General features: G+C 39.5%; 1 protein-coding gene and 3 long non-coding RNA genes across 4 annotated transcripts; all 4 read right to left on the bottom strand.

Moving 5' to 3' along the window:
- Positions 1 to 1,802: 1,802 nt before the first annotated feature.
- Positions 1,803 to 12,393, bottom strand: LOC119128521. The gene is made up of 3 exons (XR_005099033.1): positions 12,272 to 12,393; positions 11,766 to 12,135; positions 1,803 to 2,226 (listed from the first exon to the last, which is right to left on the bottom strand). It is a non-coding gene; the product is annotated as an uncharacterized LOC119128521 (long non-coding RNA).
- LOC119128513 lies at positions 2,576 to 9,157 on the bottom strand. The gene is made up of 3 exons (XM_037260993.1): positions 6,783 to 9,157; positions 2,808 to 2,858; positions 2,576 to 2,640 (listed from the first exon to the last, which is right to left on the bottom strand). Exon 1 carries the CDS (start codon positions 8,049 to 8,051, stop codon positions 7,122 to 7,124), a length of 930 nt encoding a protein of 309 aa, XP_037116888.1. The 5' UTR covers positions 8,052 to 9,157; the 3' UTR covers positions 2,576 to 2,640; positions 2,808 to 2,858; positions 6,783 to 7,121.
- A 661-nt stretch (positions 12,394 to 13,054) lies between the features above and the next one.
- LOC119128519 lies at positions 13,055 to 13,860 on the bottom strand. The gene is made up of 2 exons (XR_005099031.1): positions 13,757 to 13,860; positions 13,055 to 13,141 (listed from the first exon to the last, which is right to left on the bottom strand). It is a non-coding gene; the product is annotated as an uncharacterized LOC119128519 (long non-coding RNA).
- A 192-nt stretch (positions 13,861 to 14,052) lies between these two features.
- On the bottom strand, positions 14,053 to 15,155 carry LOC119128518. The gene is made up of 3 exons (XR_005099030.1): positions 14,797 to 15,155; positions 14,419 to 14,575; positions 14,053 to 14,127 (listed from the first exon to the last, which is right to left on the bottom strand). It is a non-coding gene; the product is annotated as an uncharacterized LOC119128518 (long non-coding RNA).
- Between the last annotated feature and the right edge of the window lie 889 nt (positions 15,156 to 16,044).

The raw sequence follows: 16,044 nt of genomic DNA, 5'->3' as shown, positions 1-16,044 counted from the left end.
ATGTGCATTCTAAAGTACATTCTAAAGTCTTTATTCAGATTCTGGTCCATTTTCCTTGGTCACAGTCTTAATATTCTTCAATTTGTTCAGTCATATTGGTACATTTTAAAATATTTGAATTCTGCATTTTAGCTAACTATAAAGTACACATGATTTACAAGTAATAATTAATGTCTTGAGTCAAAATTTTAAATGGACACATTACAATGAATAAAGGAACTTATTTGGGCTACACATTTTATTTCAACATTTTAACAATGATCGTGCAATTTAAACATTTATCCATGTTTCTTTCTCAGAACATTTATCAGTGAACTGAAATATACTTTGTTTGAACTTTGTCCACATCTAACATTTATGAACAGGAGAAGTGGAGCATGAAAAAATTACAAACAAATAGTGAACAAATGGTGAAACAGGACCAGCCATGTGTTTCTACCTCTGTTAAGGGAAGCTCTTTCACTCATATTTTCTCCTCATGGTGGTTATTCTATTTTTGACAAAGTACTTAACAGCTTTCCAGTCTCTTTTACTCAGTGCTTGTGGTTCTGCAGCAATGCATCTCTCGCAGTCAAACTTACCAGGAACCTGATTTGTCAATATATACTTCCTTAAATGTTTATTTACTGCAGCACATTCCTCTCAATTTGGAAGTAAACAGGGGGGCGGGGCTACCTGACGTCATCGCTATAAAATAAATGTGTAATATCTCCGAAACGGAAGCAGCACAAACGAAAATTTTTGCTGCACAAACCTGCACAAACGAAGCACAAACGAACGGTACCATTTTGGGTCCATTTGGAGCGAAGTGGGGGGCTGGGTGACGTCATCGCTATAAAATAAATGTGTAATATCTCCGAAACGGAAGCAGCACAAACGAAAATTTTTGCTGCACAAACCAGCACTAACGAAGCACAAACGAACGGTACCGTTTTGGGTCCATTTCGAGCAGATGGGGGGCTGGGTGAACTCTGGATGACCTATAAAAGAATCGTTCATAACTAAAAAACCATAGCAGCACAAACGAAAATTTTTGCTGCACAAACCTGCACAAACGAAGCACAAACGAACGGTACCATTTTGGGTCCATTTGGAGCGAGGTGGGGGGCTGGGTGACGTCATCGCTATAAAATAAATGTGTAATATCTCCGAAACGGAAGCAGCACAAACGAAAATTTTTGCTGCACAAACCTGCACAAACGAAGCACAAACGAACGGTACCATTTTGGGTCCATTTGGAGCGAAGTGGGGGGCTAGGTGACGTCATCGCTATAAAATAAATGTCTAATATCTCCGAAACGGAAGCAGCACAAACGAAAATCTTTGCTGCACAAACCAGCACTAACGAAGCACAAACGAACGGTACCATTTTGGGTTCATTTTGAGCAGATGGGGGGCTGGGTGAACTCTGGATGACCTATAAAAGAATCGTTCATAACTAAAAAACCATAGCAGCACAAACGAAAATTTTTGCTGCACAAACCAGCACAAACGAAGCACAAACGAAACAGACTATTTTACTTAAATTTTGCGTGGGGTGGGGGGCCAGCTTCACGCAGGTCTCAAATGATCGCGCGCATTTGTCATCATTTAGAGTACGTCATTCTTCTTCTTCTTCTTTTCAACTCAAACCGATTCAACTGGTCAGCGCACCACCGCCACCTAGGGGGAATAAATGGCAGCGCCAGCCAAGCATTTTGACGCTTGTCATGTGAAATCTCCTGAAGAGCCGCATGAAACCAGCCAAAGAGCCGCATGCGGCTTGCGAGACGCGGGTTGGCCACTGCTGATCTAGTGCAATTCTTTTTTCTCTCTTTTGAGGTTGATGTGTCATGTACATTACCCCTATTTAAAAATAGATGTAAACAAACATCTCACATATAATCAAGGTTAGCAATGACCTGTAACTCACATGAGAAGGGATGGGTTAATTTTCATTTTATCACAAAATTCATAAGTTTAGACCTTACATGTCTAAGAAAAAAAGTCAAGTGGTGTTTAATATATCTTGCTTGGGTCATCTAAATCTTAGTAAGCAGCATATGTGAGGATAATTAGATACTGATACAGTAGTAACAATTGGACAATTTAAAAGCAACCGTGATAGTTATATATTGAAAAGGATTACTCCAAACTCACCTCTCTTTTTGGCAGACTTTTCATTACTTGGGCCACGAGATGTGGAGGTACAAGAGGTCACTTCCATGACTTCTGGCATCAGCCCATCTGAAATGATGATTTTTAAGTACAGAAAAAAACATGTTAAACTTATCTTATTAGGACAGCAAACACACTGATCAAGGGTACAGTTTCTAACAGCAAACTAAAGAGAAAAAAAAACTATCTACACTTGTGCTCATAAGGAGTTATTTATTACAATAATGTCCTGTAGAACCAATCTTGTTGGAACCAAATTTGGATTTTGGTAAATACTAGACAGGAGCAGATATAAATGTAATGGACTTGTAATATTTAAAAGTGGTGGAATTAAAAAAAAAAAAAATCAATATTGAAAACGAGTACTGACCTTAAACTGCAGTTTTACAAACTCACCTTTCTTTTTGGCCATTTTTTTCTGAGTTGAACGACTGGACGTGGGAGTACAAGGTGTCTCCTCAGAAGCTTCTGGCATCTCCTCTTCTGAAATATTGATTTTAGGAACAGAAAAAGCGGTTTAAACTTTCAGTGATCTACAGTGACAATACCTTAACATTTCATGTATATAGAAGTCAGGTTGTAAAATGTGTAACACAAAGAAAAGTGGCCTTTTTTGTTTAACTGATTTCTTTATTGTGTGAACATTTTACCTTCTTGTGGGGATAATATGATGCCATCCTCTGCCCCCTCAGGCATATCATCTATGTACATGAAAGAAGAATTGTTTTCAAAAGTCAGAATTAAAATTATGATAAAAAGAAAATAAAATTGTAAAATTAACTATTGCTTGGATACATATTTTAGGTCATCCTAATTGACAAGAAATCAGAAGTAATATTGGTTTACCAGGGATATAAGTGCTCGTCATAATGTATATGGCAAATAAACTTGTGTGAATGAGCCACTTGTTACACAGCTGAATAAGACATTATGATATAATAAAAAAAATGTTAGCTGGCAGTATTACCGTATTTTCCGCACTATAAGGCGCACCTAAAAACCTCAAATTTTCTCAAAAGCCGACAGTGCGCCGTATAATCCGGTGCGCCTTATATATGGACCAATACGGTAAGCAGCCGCTGACTTCATTTTCCCCTGTAGAAGAAGAAGCGCGCGGTGCATGCTGGGATATATGACTGCGCGAGGCGCTGTCTCATTCCATTTGTGTGTTTACGTACAGACCCCAAAATGGCTCCTACTAAGAGACACGCCTACAACGCAGAGTTCAAACTCAAGGCGATCAGTCACGCAGTAGAACACGGGAATAGAGCAGCAGCCAGGGAATTTAACGTTAACGAATCAATGGTGCGGAAGTGGAGGAAGCAAGAAGACGACCTGCGCCAAGTAAAGAAAATTAAACGGAGTTTCCGAGGGAACAAGGCGAGATGGCTACCGTTGGAGGACAAACTCGAACAGTGGGTTGTTGAACAGAGAGCAGCAAGTAGAAGTGTCAGTACAATCACTATTCGAATGAAGGCAACAGCGCTAGCAAGCGAACTTAACATTAACGATTTTAAAGGCGGTCCTTCTTGGTGCTTTCGGTTCATGAAAAGACGTAATCTCTCCATCCGCACACGGACTACTGTTTCACAGCAACTGCCAAAAGACTACCAAGAAAAGCTGGCCACTTTCCGCGCATATTGCAAAAACAACATTACTGAAAAAAAGATCCGGCCAGAGCACATCACCAACATGGACGAGTTTCCACTCACCTTCGATATTCCTGTGAACCGCACTGTGGATAAAACGGGAGCACGCACGGTAAATGTTCGCACCACAGGGAATGAGAAGTCCTCCTTCACTGTGGTTCTCGCTTGCCAGGCTAATGGCCATAAACTTCCACCCATGGTTATTTTCAAGAGGAAGACCTTGCCAAAAGAAAACTTTCCAGCCGGCGTCGTCATCAAAGCTAACTCGAAGGGATGGATGGATGAAGAAAAGATGAGCGAGTGGTTGAGAGAAATTTACGTGAAGAGGCCGGGTGGCTTTTTTCACACAGCTCCGTCCCTATTGATCTACGACTCCATGCGCTCCCACATCACAGATGGTGTCAAAAAACAAGTGAAGCACACTAATTCAATACTCGCCGTCATTCCGGGTGGATTGACAAAAGAACTCCAGCCGCTAGATATTGGTGTCAACAGGGCATTCAAAGCTAGACTGCGAACTGCGTGGGAACAGTGGATGACAGAAGGCGAACACACGTTCACCAAGACAGGGAGACAGCGCCGGACGACATACGCCACTATCTGCCAGTGGATCGTAAATGCCTGGGCTGATATATCAGTCTCAACTGTGGTCCGAGCTTTCAGGAAGGCAGGAATTGTCACTGAACTGCTAGACAACAGCAGCGACACTGACTCGATTAGTGACAACGCCGACGAGACGGAGCCGGGCATGTTGGATCCCGTATTCGCCCCACTGTTTAATTCGGACACTGAAGAAGAAGAATTCGAGGGATTCGCGGATGAGAAATAACTTGATAAAGTGAGCTTTACATGTTTATTTTGTGTGTTGTGTTGTGTGACATTAACGTTTGAACAACGTTGAGTTATTTATATATTGTTATTGCTTTGCACTATTTCGAGTGTTACTATATTGTGATAGCACTAACTGATAGCACTGATTTACCTTAACAGTATCAGACTGTTTTTTACGTGTTTATTGAATCCAGGAAAAGTTCCCCTCCACTATGTGATATAAATGTTGCACTACATGTTATACCCTGCTGTTGTTAAAAGATAAACGAAATACCACATCACATAAAACAGCTGTTTATTCATGTTGGAAGTAAACGGAGTTGTCAGAACGCTGGTTTGTAATCTATAAATAAAGTTTAACTGACCTATCTGACTGTTTTGTTGACATTCCCTTCAGCGCAGCTCCATCTAATGAATGCATAACGTAACCCCAGCCTCTACTGTAGCGTCTATTCTATGCGCCTTATAGTGCAGTGCGCCTTATATATGGACAACGTTTTAAAATAGGCCATTCATTGAAGGTGCGCCTTATAATCCGGTGCGCCTTATAGTGCGGAAAATACTGTACTAAGAAATTGTGTTTCCTGTAAATGTTTTGAGTAACATTTTATTTTATGGAACACAAACTAACCCTTAGCTGTCAATTAGTAGGCTACAGATTTGTGGACTTTAAACTCTTACTTACTCAATTATTTAATTAATGACTTATTGTGACTGACCAAATTCTAATAGTAAGAGGCCATAAATTGAGAATTTTTTCACAGCAGGCCACTATTTTGTTAACTCAAAGAAAACAGGTAATTCTATTTAATGCTGATTTTAATATGCTCTTCTTAATATGTGGCTTACAAAGAAGTAATTAAGGGGGTTAAGGTTTTCAACCTTAACTGGTAAAAAAGTAATTCCTTTTATAATACAACTATACACCAGTATTCGGGCCAAAACAACAGTTTACCAACTATACATGAGAATATGTTCCCCATTCTAAAGGTAAGGTTTTGCTAATAATTACCAGTAGTTTGATTTTGATCAATTCACACAGTTTGGAAAATATGAAGTGTGCAACTATAAGCTGGATTTCAACTTAAAAATGATTGGTTAATTTAAAAATGAACAGCTGAAGTATCATTTATTTACTACAGATCGGAGTGAAGCCTATTCAGCAGGTAGGCAAGGACTAAAAGTTTTCAGTGTTTGCGACAAAAGCAAAAGGATAAACCCTCTCACTGACAGCCTCAAAGTGTAAAATGTATACAACAGAGAACAACAAAGTGCCAAATTTCCCAATAACTAATTAATGGCAGCAGCTAGTCAACGGTTCCATAACCAAAAATATTGAACTTTTTGAATACATTCTATCAATACATTTGAATTTATATGAAAGTTTTGAATGTAGATACAAAACTTAATCTTTGTAAAAAAAAAAAAAAATTAAATGATGGAGCTGAAATTGTCAGGCTCAGAGCAGGGAGAGGACTCGAATGCAGAGTTCAAGCAATAGGTATTTATTTCCTTCACGGAAGACAGGACCAGGAACAAAAGGCGCCTCAAGAAGAGGAAAAAAAGGCAAAAACAAAAGCGCCTCACACGAGGGAAAAAGAAGCTGCGAACAGCAAACAAAAATCGCCTCACTCTGAGGGAATAACGAAAGTAATAGCCAACGGACAAAACACCGAGCATGGGCAAAAGGACTATCGCTGGGAATGTCGAGGACTAAGGGATCGCTGGTGGTCATGTCAAACAAGACGCACTGGCACAAGACAAGGGGAAAACGCAGGCTAAATACACACACGGAAGGGGGGGAACACAGGTGCAGGTGATCAGGGCGGATGACGGATGACACAGGTGTACGTGGTGTGGAGGTCAAGTGGACTGTCGTGCAGGGGAAGGACCCACGATCTGAAACGGGACATACAAAATAAAACAGGAAGTGATAATGCGAAGGACCGGACACAATAAAACAAACCACAAAACCCGACAGTATGACAGAAATAAAATTATGGCTTGAAATTTCTCCACATCACTCCTATCTTGGACGTTTTCAATTTAATGAGATTTTAATTAAAACAACATTAACATGTAGTCATCTAGTATGTTTAAAACTACTGAGATAATTCCCATTTAGGAAAATAAAGAAATTCATACCTTTCTCTTCCGAAGTCCCATCCGTGTCAACTCTCTTAAATGGTAATGAGATAAATTTGAAGAGATTTGCTTAATAGAACAAATAAAACACTCAACCAATTCCACAAAATGTAGGAAACCATAAAAAGTACTGAAAAAGCATCTTTTCTTTTTTTTTTGCCTCAAACCAAATCAGTTAAAGCAAACATTTTTATGTAAAGCCTAAACAATACTATTTTCAACTAATATACTGTTTGTTCATCCTTAATAAAACATACTCTCCTACATAAATGTCACAATTTCATAAATCTATTCTTAAATACGAAGGTTAGTAGCTTCAATTTTCCTTGAATTAAAGTGTTAAATGTTAATACCGTTGACATCAAGGTGGATTTCATCCAGACTCTTCCCTTTATACTCTCCTAGACGTCCTTGTTCCAATGCAAGGAGAACTTTGCTGATTTTTGCTAACTGCGTGGTACCCGCTGGAAGGCGATAGTGCTTTCTGTGAACTGCAACGTTATGCCCAAGAAAATCTGCCAACTGGTCAAGTTCTGTGGTCTTGAGGTTCAAAACAGTTGACATTGTAGCAATGTGCTTCCTGAGCTTTGTTGAGGTGAGTGCCGTAGGGTTTTTGAGACCACTGCATTCACTCACAAACTGCCTTATACAATCCGAACCCCTGAGGTAATGGACAGAATTCGGCAATGCAAACAGGTATTGATTTTCTTTCAGGACTCCACATTCTTCCCGCTTTTCAGTAAGAGCATCGAGGGATTCCTTCATCGACGGACTCAGTAGAACAGGAACTTTTCTTCCTCTCTTTCCCACAATAGTTATCCGGACTACATACTTGCAAAGCTTTTGTTCAAGTGCTGTGAGGGCCAGGTTAACATCCTCATGTGTTTCTGATGTGTCCTTTGATAAGTAAACTGACAAATGCATCCTGGAAACCTCCCCTGCTCGCCGGCGGTTGAAAAGGATTACTTGTGCCAGAGTCACGTTGCCAAGATCCTTCCAGCTGGACTGTGAGGCCTCTTCTTTCAAGGCATGAAAACATTCCTCCTGTTTCACTGACAAATGGTTGTGAAGAATCTGGATATCCTGTGTGAAAGGTAATAGTAGAGGTGCATTCCACTTTTTCTGTTCAATCTGAGTTAAAGCTTGGCTTGCAATGTCATATTTCCAACTTTCTTGATATAGTTGTGCAAACTCCTCTGCATTTTGGACAGTTTCCTTATCCTTCATCTTCAGTCCTTCGGTCTTAATAAACATAGCTAAAGAATGCATGTTATGACCAATCTTTCTAGCAAGAGATGGTCGTTGAAATTTGCCACTTTCTTCATTGAACCCAGTTCAACATACTTTTCAGGCTTTATGAGATCTTTAAGACTCTTCACAGGAGCAGCATTTCTTGCTTCAAGTAGCAGTCTGCCAAGCTCTCTTAGCTTTTGACGGATGTACGGGAGCTGGCTGACTACCTTCTCATTCTTGTAGAACAATCTGTATCCAAACTCCAGTATGTAATGATCACTCTTACATGAAACTGTAATCTCATCTTGATGCATCTCACTTAGAAACTTCCAGTATGATTCACTGAACTCTGGTGGAACTGGTTCAGCAAATGCACACAATGCTTGAACTCTTGTTTTCCCCTTTTTGGAAGACTGATCTTGAGGCTTGAATTTGCAGGTCTGGAAATGTCGCCACATGGTCTTTTTTTGAACAGCCCAAAGCAGTACAAACAATGTTTGAATGTTTCTACTTCTGTTTTCTTCTTTGGTTGTTTCCATGCAATGAGCTTGCCTTGGTTACTTTCCAAAGCTTCATTGTTGTGCTCAAAGTTTCCCTTATTTCGTATATAATCCAACTGCTGTCGTCTTTGTTTAGATTTTTTTGGAAAACTATAAGCTTTTGCAACCTCTACTTTATCCATGTGTTTGCGCAGCAGATGTCTTGACATTTTTTGAACAAGTAAACCACAATACACACAGTGGTGCTTCTTGTTATATCTGCTGGATCCATCTTCCTTCTTCAAAACAGGAACAACATAAACAGATGCTTCCTCCAGGGGTGCCCTTTCATCTATACATGTAGTGGATCTGGAATCATGACTTTCAAAGCTTGTACTCTGACTGGACTCACCCTTGCCTTGCCTCCGAAACTTGCTTCTGTTTCGACTGAATGACACTGTTTTCGGACCTTTTTCCATAGACAATTCCATGCTGGCTTCACTGTCTGAGCTTTCTCCACAGGTTTCTGGAATATATTCGTCTTCACTATCTTCACTTGTCTCATCTAACCCTGCCAAGCTTCTCTAAATCATTTAGAGAAAGGAAAGAAGAATCAAGGTAGCATTTCTTTTCCTATTAGAAATTAATAAAATGAAAAAAAAATCAGGCCTTAATTTAAAGTCTAGCTTAAAAACAAAGATGCTAACACTATAGGTCAGTGGTTCTTAACCTTTTTGGAGGTACCGAACCCCTCTTTAGTGGGGGGGGAATGACATACAAACTCACACCAAATTACATACCTGGAAATCAATGTGTCTTCTGCTGTTGCCTTTGAGAGATCAGTTCAGATATGCGTGGCTTCACCTTGGCAAGTGCCACTCTCATGTCATTTTCACAGCAAAGTCTGTTCCTTTTCTTCGTTTTTATGTCCAGCATCCTCGAAAAGGATTGCTCACAAAGATATGTTGTAACAAATGGTATAAAAAAATCCAGGGCTTTCTTAGGAATAACTGGATACTTGTTCATTTGTCGACACCAAAACGTTGAGAGCGTTGTTGTTCTGAAGAGTTGCTGTTGAACCTGGCTCTGCTGAATTTCAATGATTTCGTCGAGGAATTCATCATTGACATCTGCTGTTTCAACAGCAAACGTGAACGGCTGTCTCACCCATGCTGGATATGACTCTATTGTAGGGAAATATCCGTCGAGAGACTTTGCAAGCTCATCTAAGTGCGTGGCAATTGTTTGCTTCAGTTCCGTGGATACAGAAATATCTCCGATTCCAGACACATCTTCGATCTTACTTGCACAGTCGTCCAGAAGTGGGAAGTTTGCGAAGTTATTGTTCCCTGTTCGTCGTTTCCATAACGGTAGCTTTTTTTGAAAAGCCTTCAGGTGTTCTTCCGCTTCCATGATATTGACTCCACCACCCTGCATCTGCTGATTGAGATGATTGAGAGCTGCGAATATATCAGCCATGTACGCTAAAATGAGAATGAACTCAGGATTTTTGAAGCAATCTGCATGGCAGTGTTGGTGCTCTTGCAAAAACAGGGCTAATTCCACACGCATGGCAAAAACACGATTCAGCACCTGTCCCCGGGATAACCACCGAATATTAGAATGGAACAGAAGTACCTCAAATTCAGTGCCCATTTCTTTACACAGCTCTCTGAAGATGCGGTGCCTCAGAGCACTTTTTCGCACATAGTTCACACATTCCACCACAGTTTTTAATACTTCTGCCATTTTTGGAGGTAAGGTTTTTGTTGCCAACGCATGCCTGTGCAGAATACAATGCGTCACAATGATGTGTGGTGCATCAGCCTTTACTAGCGCACCAAAACCAGACTTTCTTCCCAGCATGACTGGAGCTCAGTCCGTACAAACTGCAGAAACCATATCCCATGAAAGATTGTTGTCTCGGAAGAAGTCATCCACAAGCTTCTTCACATCGGCTGCCTTCGTTGTTGTTGTAAGAGGCTTACAAAATAAAAACTCTTCATTTATCATGTCGTCTTTCACATAGCGTACAAAAACAGCAAGCTGGCTTAGATCAGAAACGTCTGTGGTTTCGTCGAGTTGAAGGCTGAAGTTTGCCGGGCTTGAAATCAGATCCGCGACTACTTGAGCCAAGATGTCTTTACTCATGTCTTCTATTCTGTCACTGACGGTGTCATTTGAAAGGGGAATTTGGGATAATTTACCTTCGGCCGCTGTTCCGAGTATCAGATTCGCCATCTTTAATGCAGCTGGTTTCACAAGTGTTTCACCAATGGTGTGTGGCTTGCCCTGCTTTGCGATCAGGTAAGCAACTTCATACGATGCTGTCAGGCTCGGTTTGTTAACAGGTACAAATCCAAGAGCAGGCAGAGTGGCCCTTTCATCGAATCTGGCTCTCTTCAGCCTGAATTCAGCAAGTGTTGTGTTCTTGTATTCCCCGTCTCCATGCAGCTTCAAGAAGTGTTCCTTTAGTTTTGCCGGTGCAAGACTAGAGTTGCTCAACTTGGCGTTGCAAATCATGCAGATAGGAAGCGCACTCCCATCACGTTCCGTGATACATGAGAATCCATGTTTTACATATTCGTCCGACCACTTTCTTCTTTTGCCCGACATAGTTAGTATGGATAAAATATTAAAGAAATCACACGACGTACGACAACAGTCACACGTTGACTACTGAGTACGCACTAAATTCCCCACAGCGCTGATTGGCCAAGCAGTGTAGCATGATCATCTGCAGCCGGTGATGGCCAAGCGGGCCGTGTGTGTCATCACAAATTTACACAATAATTCAAGTGTGTCCGGACCTCCGTGGCGGGGGCTCTGCCGAACCCCTGAGATCGACTCACCGAACCCCTGGGGTTCGATCGAACCCAGGTTAAGAACCACTGCTATAGGTACATCTCAAAAAACAAGAAAATTGCATAAAAGTGAAATGTTTTTGTCAGTCTTCTCAGAAAGTGAAACTCATATCTTATATAGAATCATTACACAGAGTGATAGAAATGGACATACTGTTGAAAAGCCTGACAGTGCTTAAAACAACCTTTTGTGATTGGCCTAATATGATTTTCTAGGACACTACATTTTGGGATTTCTTTACCTGTGAGCCATAATTGTCTAAATTACAAGATATAAAAGCTTGAAACAATCTACTCAATGTGCAATAAATAAAAAAATAAAAAAAACAATTGTTTCACTTGTGACAAATAACTGGCAAGAAATATTGAACTTTTAAGCAATATTCTAAAAAATGTTTTAACTGCACCTGTATAAGAGTGCTTGGTCAAATTTAGATCCAAACAGATACAGTAAAATGCAATGTTAAGGAGAATATCTAGAAAAATAAAAAAATATATATGGAAAAATTTAGGCCAATGAACAAAAAAATGTGTCAACTGAAAAAGAGTGTTAAATGAATTAGTAAAACATGAACACTAGCCCTTCATTAAAAGCAATCGAATCAAAAGTATACTCTGGCATTACTCTTTTAAATGACAGTGATTCATGAGGCTTACAGAGAAGGAAGTTCCTCTTATAGGCCTTTGTGAATCCATTGACAGTGAGGTTGAAGGGTATTCCACACAGTCATTGCTGGAATTGTAGATAGCATCAGAAAAACTTGGAACTTTATTCATCTGTTAAAAAATTACATTAAGCTTTAATTATTCAATTCCTGTGATTGTACTTGCAGAGACACAGTTATTATTTTAAAAATATATAATTTCCTATGACGTTTTAGAATATATGTCAAAGACAATTGCATTATTTTACCATTATTGATTTTCTTTTGAAATCCTTTTGCAGAGGTAGAGAGCAGTCCTTTTGGGAATCATTGTCAGTATCCTCACTGTCTGAGTAGTCCACTAGAGAAACTCCTTTGATAATTGATAGCTATATGGAGGGAATTAAAAGAAATGTTTTGTTAGTTTATGCAAGCTACTCTTATATGCTGTATAAATATAAAGACTGGAATTTCTTTGCTCAAAACAATTGAAATTTCTGTCCAATATCTTAACTGGTAAATGACCAGTGCTGTACACATCCTCTGAAATATGCCAAAACCTTATATCAATGCAGTGGGTTCATACAAGGACACATTCAATGCACAGGAAATTTTACATAGAAAACAAGGAAAAGGCTCCAAAATTTACAACAAAGACAAATTGGACTATAGCTGTAATATAATCAGCCTCCATAATGTCCATAACTAAAAGTATGATCTAAAAACATAAGACAACCTTCGATCCATACGGAGGGCCCCACAAGTAGCCATATTTCAGAAATCTGTTAATATGTGTGTGTGAATGATTGGCTTGGTTGGACCCCACATGGACGCATGTTTCAACAATCCATCTATAGATGTGTGTGCCACTGGTTCTTTGGGCTCCATGAGGAGAACCACTAAAACCGTATGATCCAATGGTTGGCTGAATGCTGTTTAAGGTACCTTCTGACTAAAGAACAGCTTTCCAACTAAGAGAACAAGAAAAGGTCTACAAGGTTTATTTCTTACAACAAAGTCTAACGGAATATTACCTGTGGGCTGGCGTCCTGTTTGATGCTATCATCAGGGTAAGAGTCCTGCAAAGTTCTGGCTGGTTCAAGCAGCGCACCATCAACAAGAGCCTGAGAGCCTGTCACCTGGAATTAAAACCACAAATAACTTAACAACATCATACAGACAACATAAATGACAGACTCAAGACCTGTATAGTTAAATCATGTGAAGTTAGTCCCCAAAACCAAACAAGCCCTTCTAACTAAAGTGTTCCAGTCAGTTCTGGATGTCTCATCAGGTCCTATAACAGCAACTTTGTGGATGTAGTGGAGCATCATTCAGCATGACACTAGCCGTTTAGCTGTTGAGGATGTGTGGAACTATAGCTGTAATATAATCAGCCTCCATCATGTCCATAACCAAAAGTATAATCTAAAAACATAAGACAACCTTCGATCCATACGGAGGGCCCCACAAGTAGCCATATTTCAGAAATCGGTTATGTGTGTGAATGATTGGCTTGGTTGGACCCCACATGGATGCATGTTTCAACAATCCATCTATAGGTGTGTGTGCCACTGGTTAGTTGGGGCTCCATGAGGAGAACCACTAAAACCATGTGATCCAATGGTTGGCTGAATGCTGTTTAAGGTACCTTCTGACTAAAGAACAGCTTTCCAACTAAAAGGTGTAAACTAAGAGAACAAGAAAAGGTCTACAATGTTTATTTCTTACAACAAAGTCTAACTGAATGTTACCTGTAGGCTGGCATCCTGTTTGATGCTATCATCAGGGTAAGAGTCCTGCAAAGTTCTGGCTGGTTCAAGCAGTGCACCATCAACAGGAGCCTGAGAGTAATTCAAGTAAAAGAGACAAAAATCGTCCTTTTTTTTTTTATAACAAATTAATATTCCAACTTGCATACTTGATCTTACTGACTTACTTTTTCACGCCATGGCCATTTAGAATCACCATAGTGATTTCAGTTCCCATTTCTATGTTTTTGATGGCAAAAAGGCACAAATGGGGCTCATCATTTACTATTATTTTTTTCATGGTGCAGTTTGGAGACTTGTGGTTGTCATTCACTAATCTTCCAAGAGAGCCATCCTCTGTTGATGCATCAATACTAGGAAAGAAAAGAAAGAAATCAAACATTTTGTATAATATAACTAGTCTTTTAGTAAAATAAAAGTTAGCTTACAGAAATAAAAACCTGCAACATTTCAAAAGAAAAGTTGTGAGGGAAACAAAATGTCTTTTTGAACGTCATAGCACTAAATAAAAAAATTGTTAATGTCACAATCCTGATGTGTTATTGAAATATTGCTTCTGAGTGACTCACTAATTTAGGGTATTTTATTCCAGTCTCTTTCTAGAGTTCATAATTCTTGTATAGAAAATATTTGGATATACATACCACCAGTAATGATTCTGCCATTCAAAGTCAAAGAGAAATGTACTCTCCTTTTCAGAGTACTTGCTTGTTTGGCATTTTTCTGCTGACAGAAGTTGACCCCTGTATTCTAAGATGAAATCTCCTTGTTCAAAGGGCTGGGTAGCAAACATGCCTCTTCCTGCAAGGACATTTTATATAAAACCATTGGTTATGAGAAAATATTTCTTTTAGATACACCTTTAACCAAATAATTGTGGTGTTATCTTACAATTTTAATACTAAGTTCTCGCTTAGAAACAGAAATACAACCACTAATCTGAACTTGATTGTTTTTTGTGTCATTTTATAAAATAAATAAATCAATACTTAGGATAAATGGTCTAAAGATGAGTTTATTACCTTTTTGATCATCAATAAATCTTTCCACTAGTCCAGGTTTGTCCTTTGAGGATTGAATGTAAAAGGTTGCTTCATCAGCAGGCTTTTTTCTTGCTTTCCTTTTGGACATTTCTGGCTCTAAAAAATAATTCAAAACATGGCAGAGAGAACTTTAACAAGCACTCTAAATTAATTTTAAAAGATTTGTAATCATCCATTGTATAAAGACTGAAGGAATAAGCCTGGCCTGAGAACTAACAACAAGAGTGATTAAAGAAAGAATATTTTTCTATAATCTTTTTCAGACAATACTGATATATTAATGAAAATGTTTGTCTGTTTGAAGCTGAGCTTTGTTACTTTTAACTAGTCACAGTTCCAACCAGATCCAAAAAAGGACTGAAACAGCCCTTTACCTAAGTGGGTAGGTGTGTAGGATGCACACAGACTGAAAACTAGATGTATGTACAGACACTAAATAGTGCAAAAGCACCATTTACCCCATTATTATTCAATGGGGGTACTCCACCCCACCAACGAGACCTCCCTAGACCCCCCCAAAGATCACAGCATGTAGTAATTCTACATGTTCACAGCTAATTTTATTATCTCAATAACAACAGATAATGTCATGAGCTATTTCTGTCCCTACGTGGTCACTCTTCTACTTTCAGCTCTTCCTTGAGTCAATGTGTGTTGTGAACTGAATTCTTACAAACCCAAAAGCTGGACAAAAATATGCACGACATAACGCTGACATCCTGCTGAGTCACGTGTAGGCATGTCAGACATGTCTGTCAGCAGACAAGAGTGCACAGAAAAACATATTACAAAAACCAGCAAAGTAGGCACATGTATCATTACTTTTATAATGCAGTAACTAGATAGTAACTCAAATACCTTAAATGAGAATAACTTGTAACTATAACTGTCAGGCTCAGAGCAGGGAGAGGACTCGAATGCAGAGTTCAAACAAAGGAATTTATTTCCTCCACGGAAAACAGCACCAGGAACAAAAAGCGCCTCAACACGAGGGAAAAAAGGCTGAGAACAGCAAACAAAAGGCGCCTCAAACTGAGGGAAAAACGAAGGCAAAATCCAACGAACAAAACACAGAGCTTGGGCAAAAAGGCTTTCACGGGGAATATCTGTGACTAAAGAATCGCTGGGGATCATGACAAGCAAGACGCACTGGCACAAGACAAGGGGAAAACGCAGGCTAAATACACACACGGAAGGGGGAGGACACAGGTGCAGACGATCAGGGCG

The sequence above is a fragment of the Syngnathus acus genome, chromosome 10 (assembly GCF_901709675.1).
Source record: "Syngnathus acus chromosome 10, fSynAcu1.2, whole genome shotgun sequence".
Taxonomy (NCBI): domain Eukaryota; kingdom Metazoa; phylum Chordata; class Actinopteri; order Syngnathiformes; family Syngnathidae; genus Syngnathus; species Syngnathus acus.
Note: the sequence above shows the minus strand (reverse complement) of the source record. Positions and strands in the feature narration are given on the sequence as shown.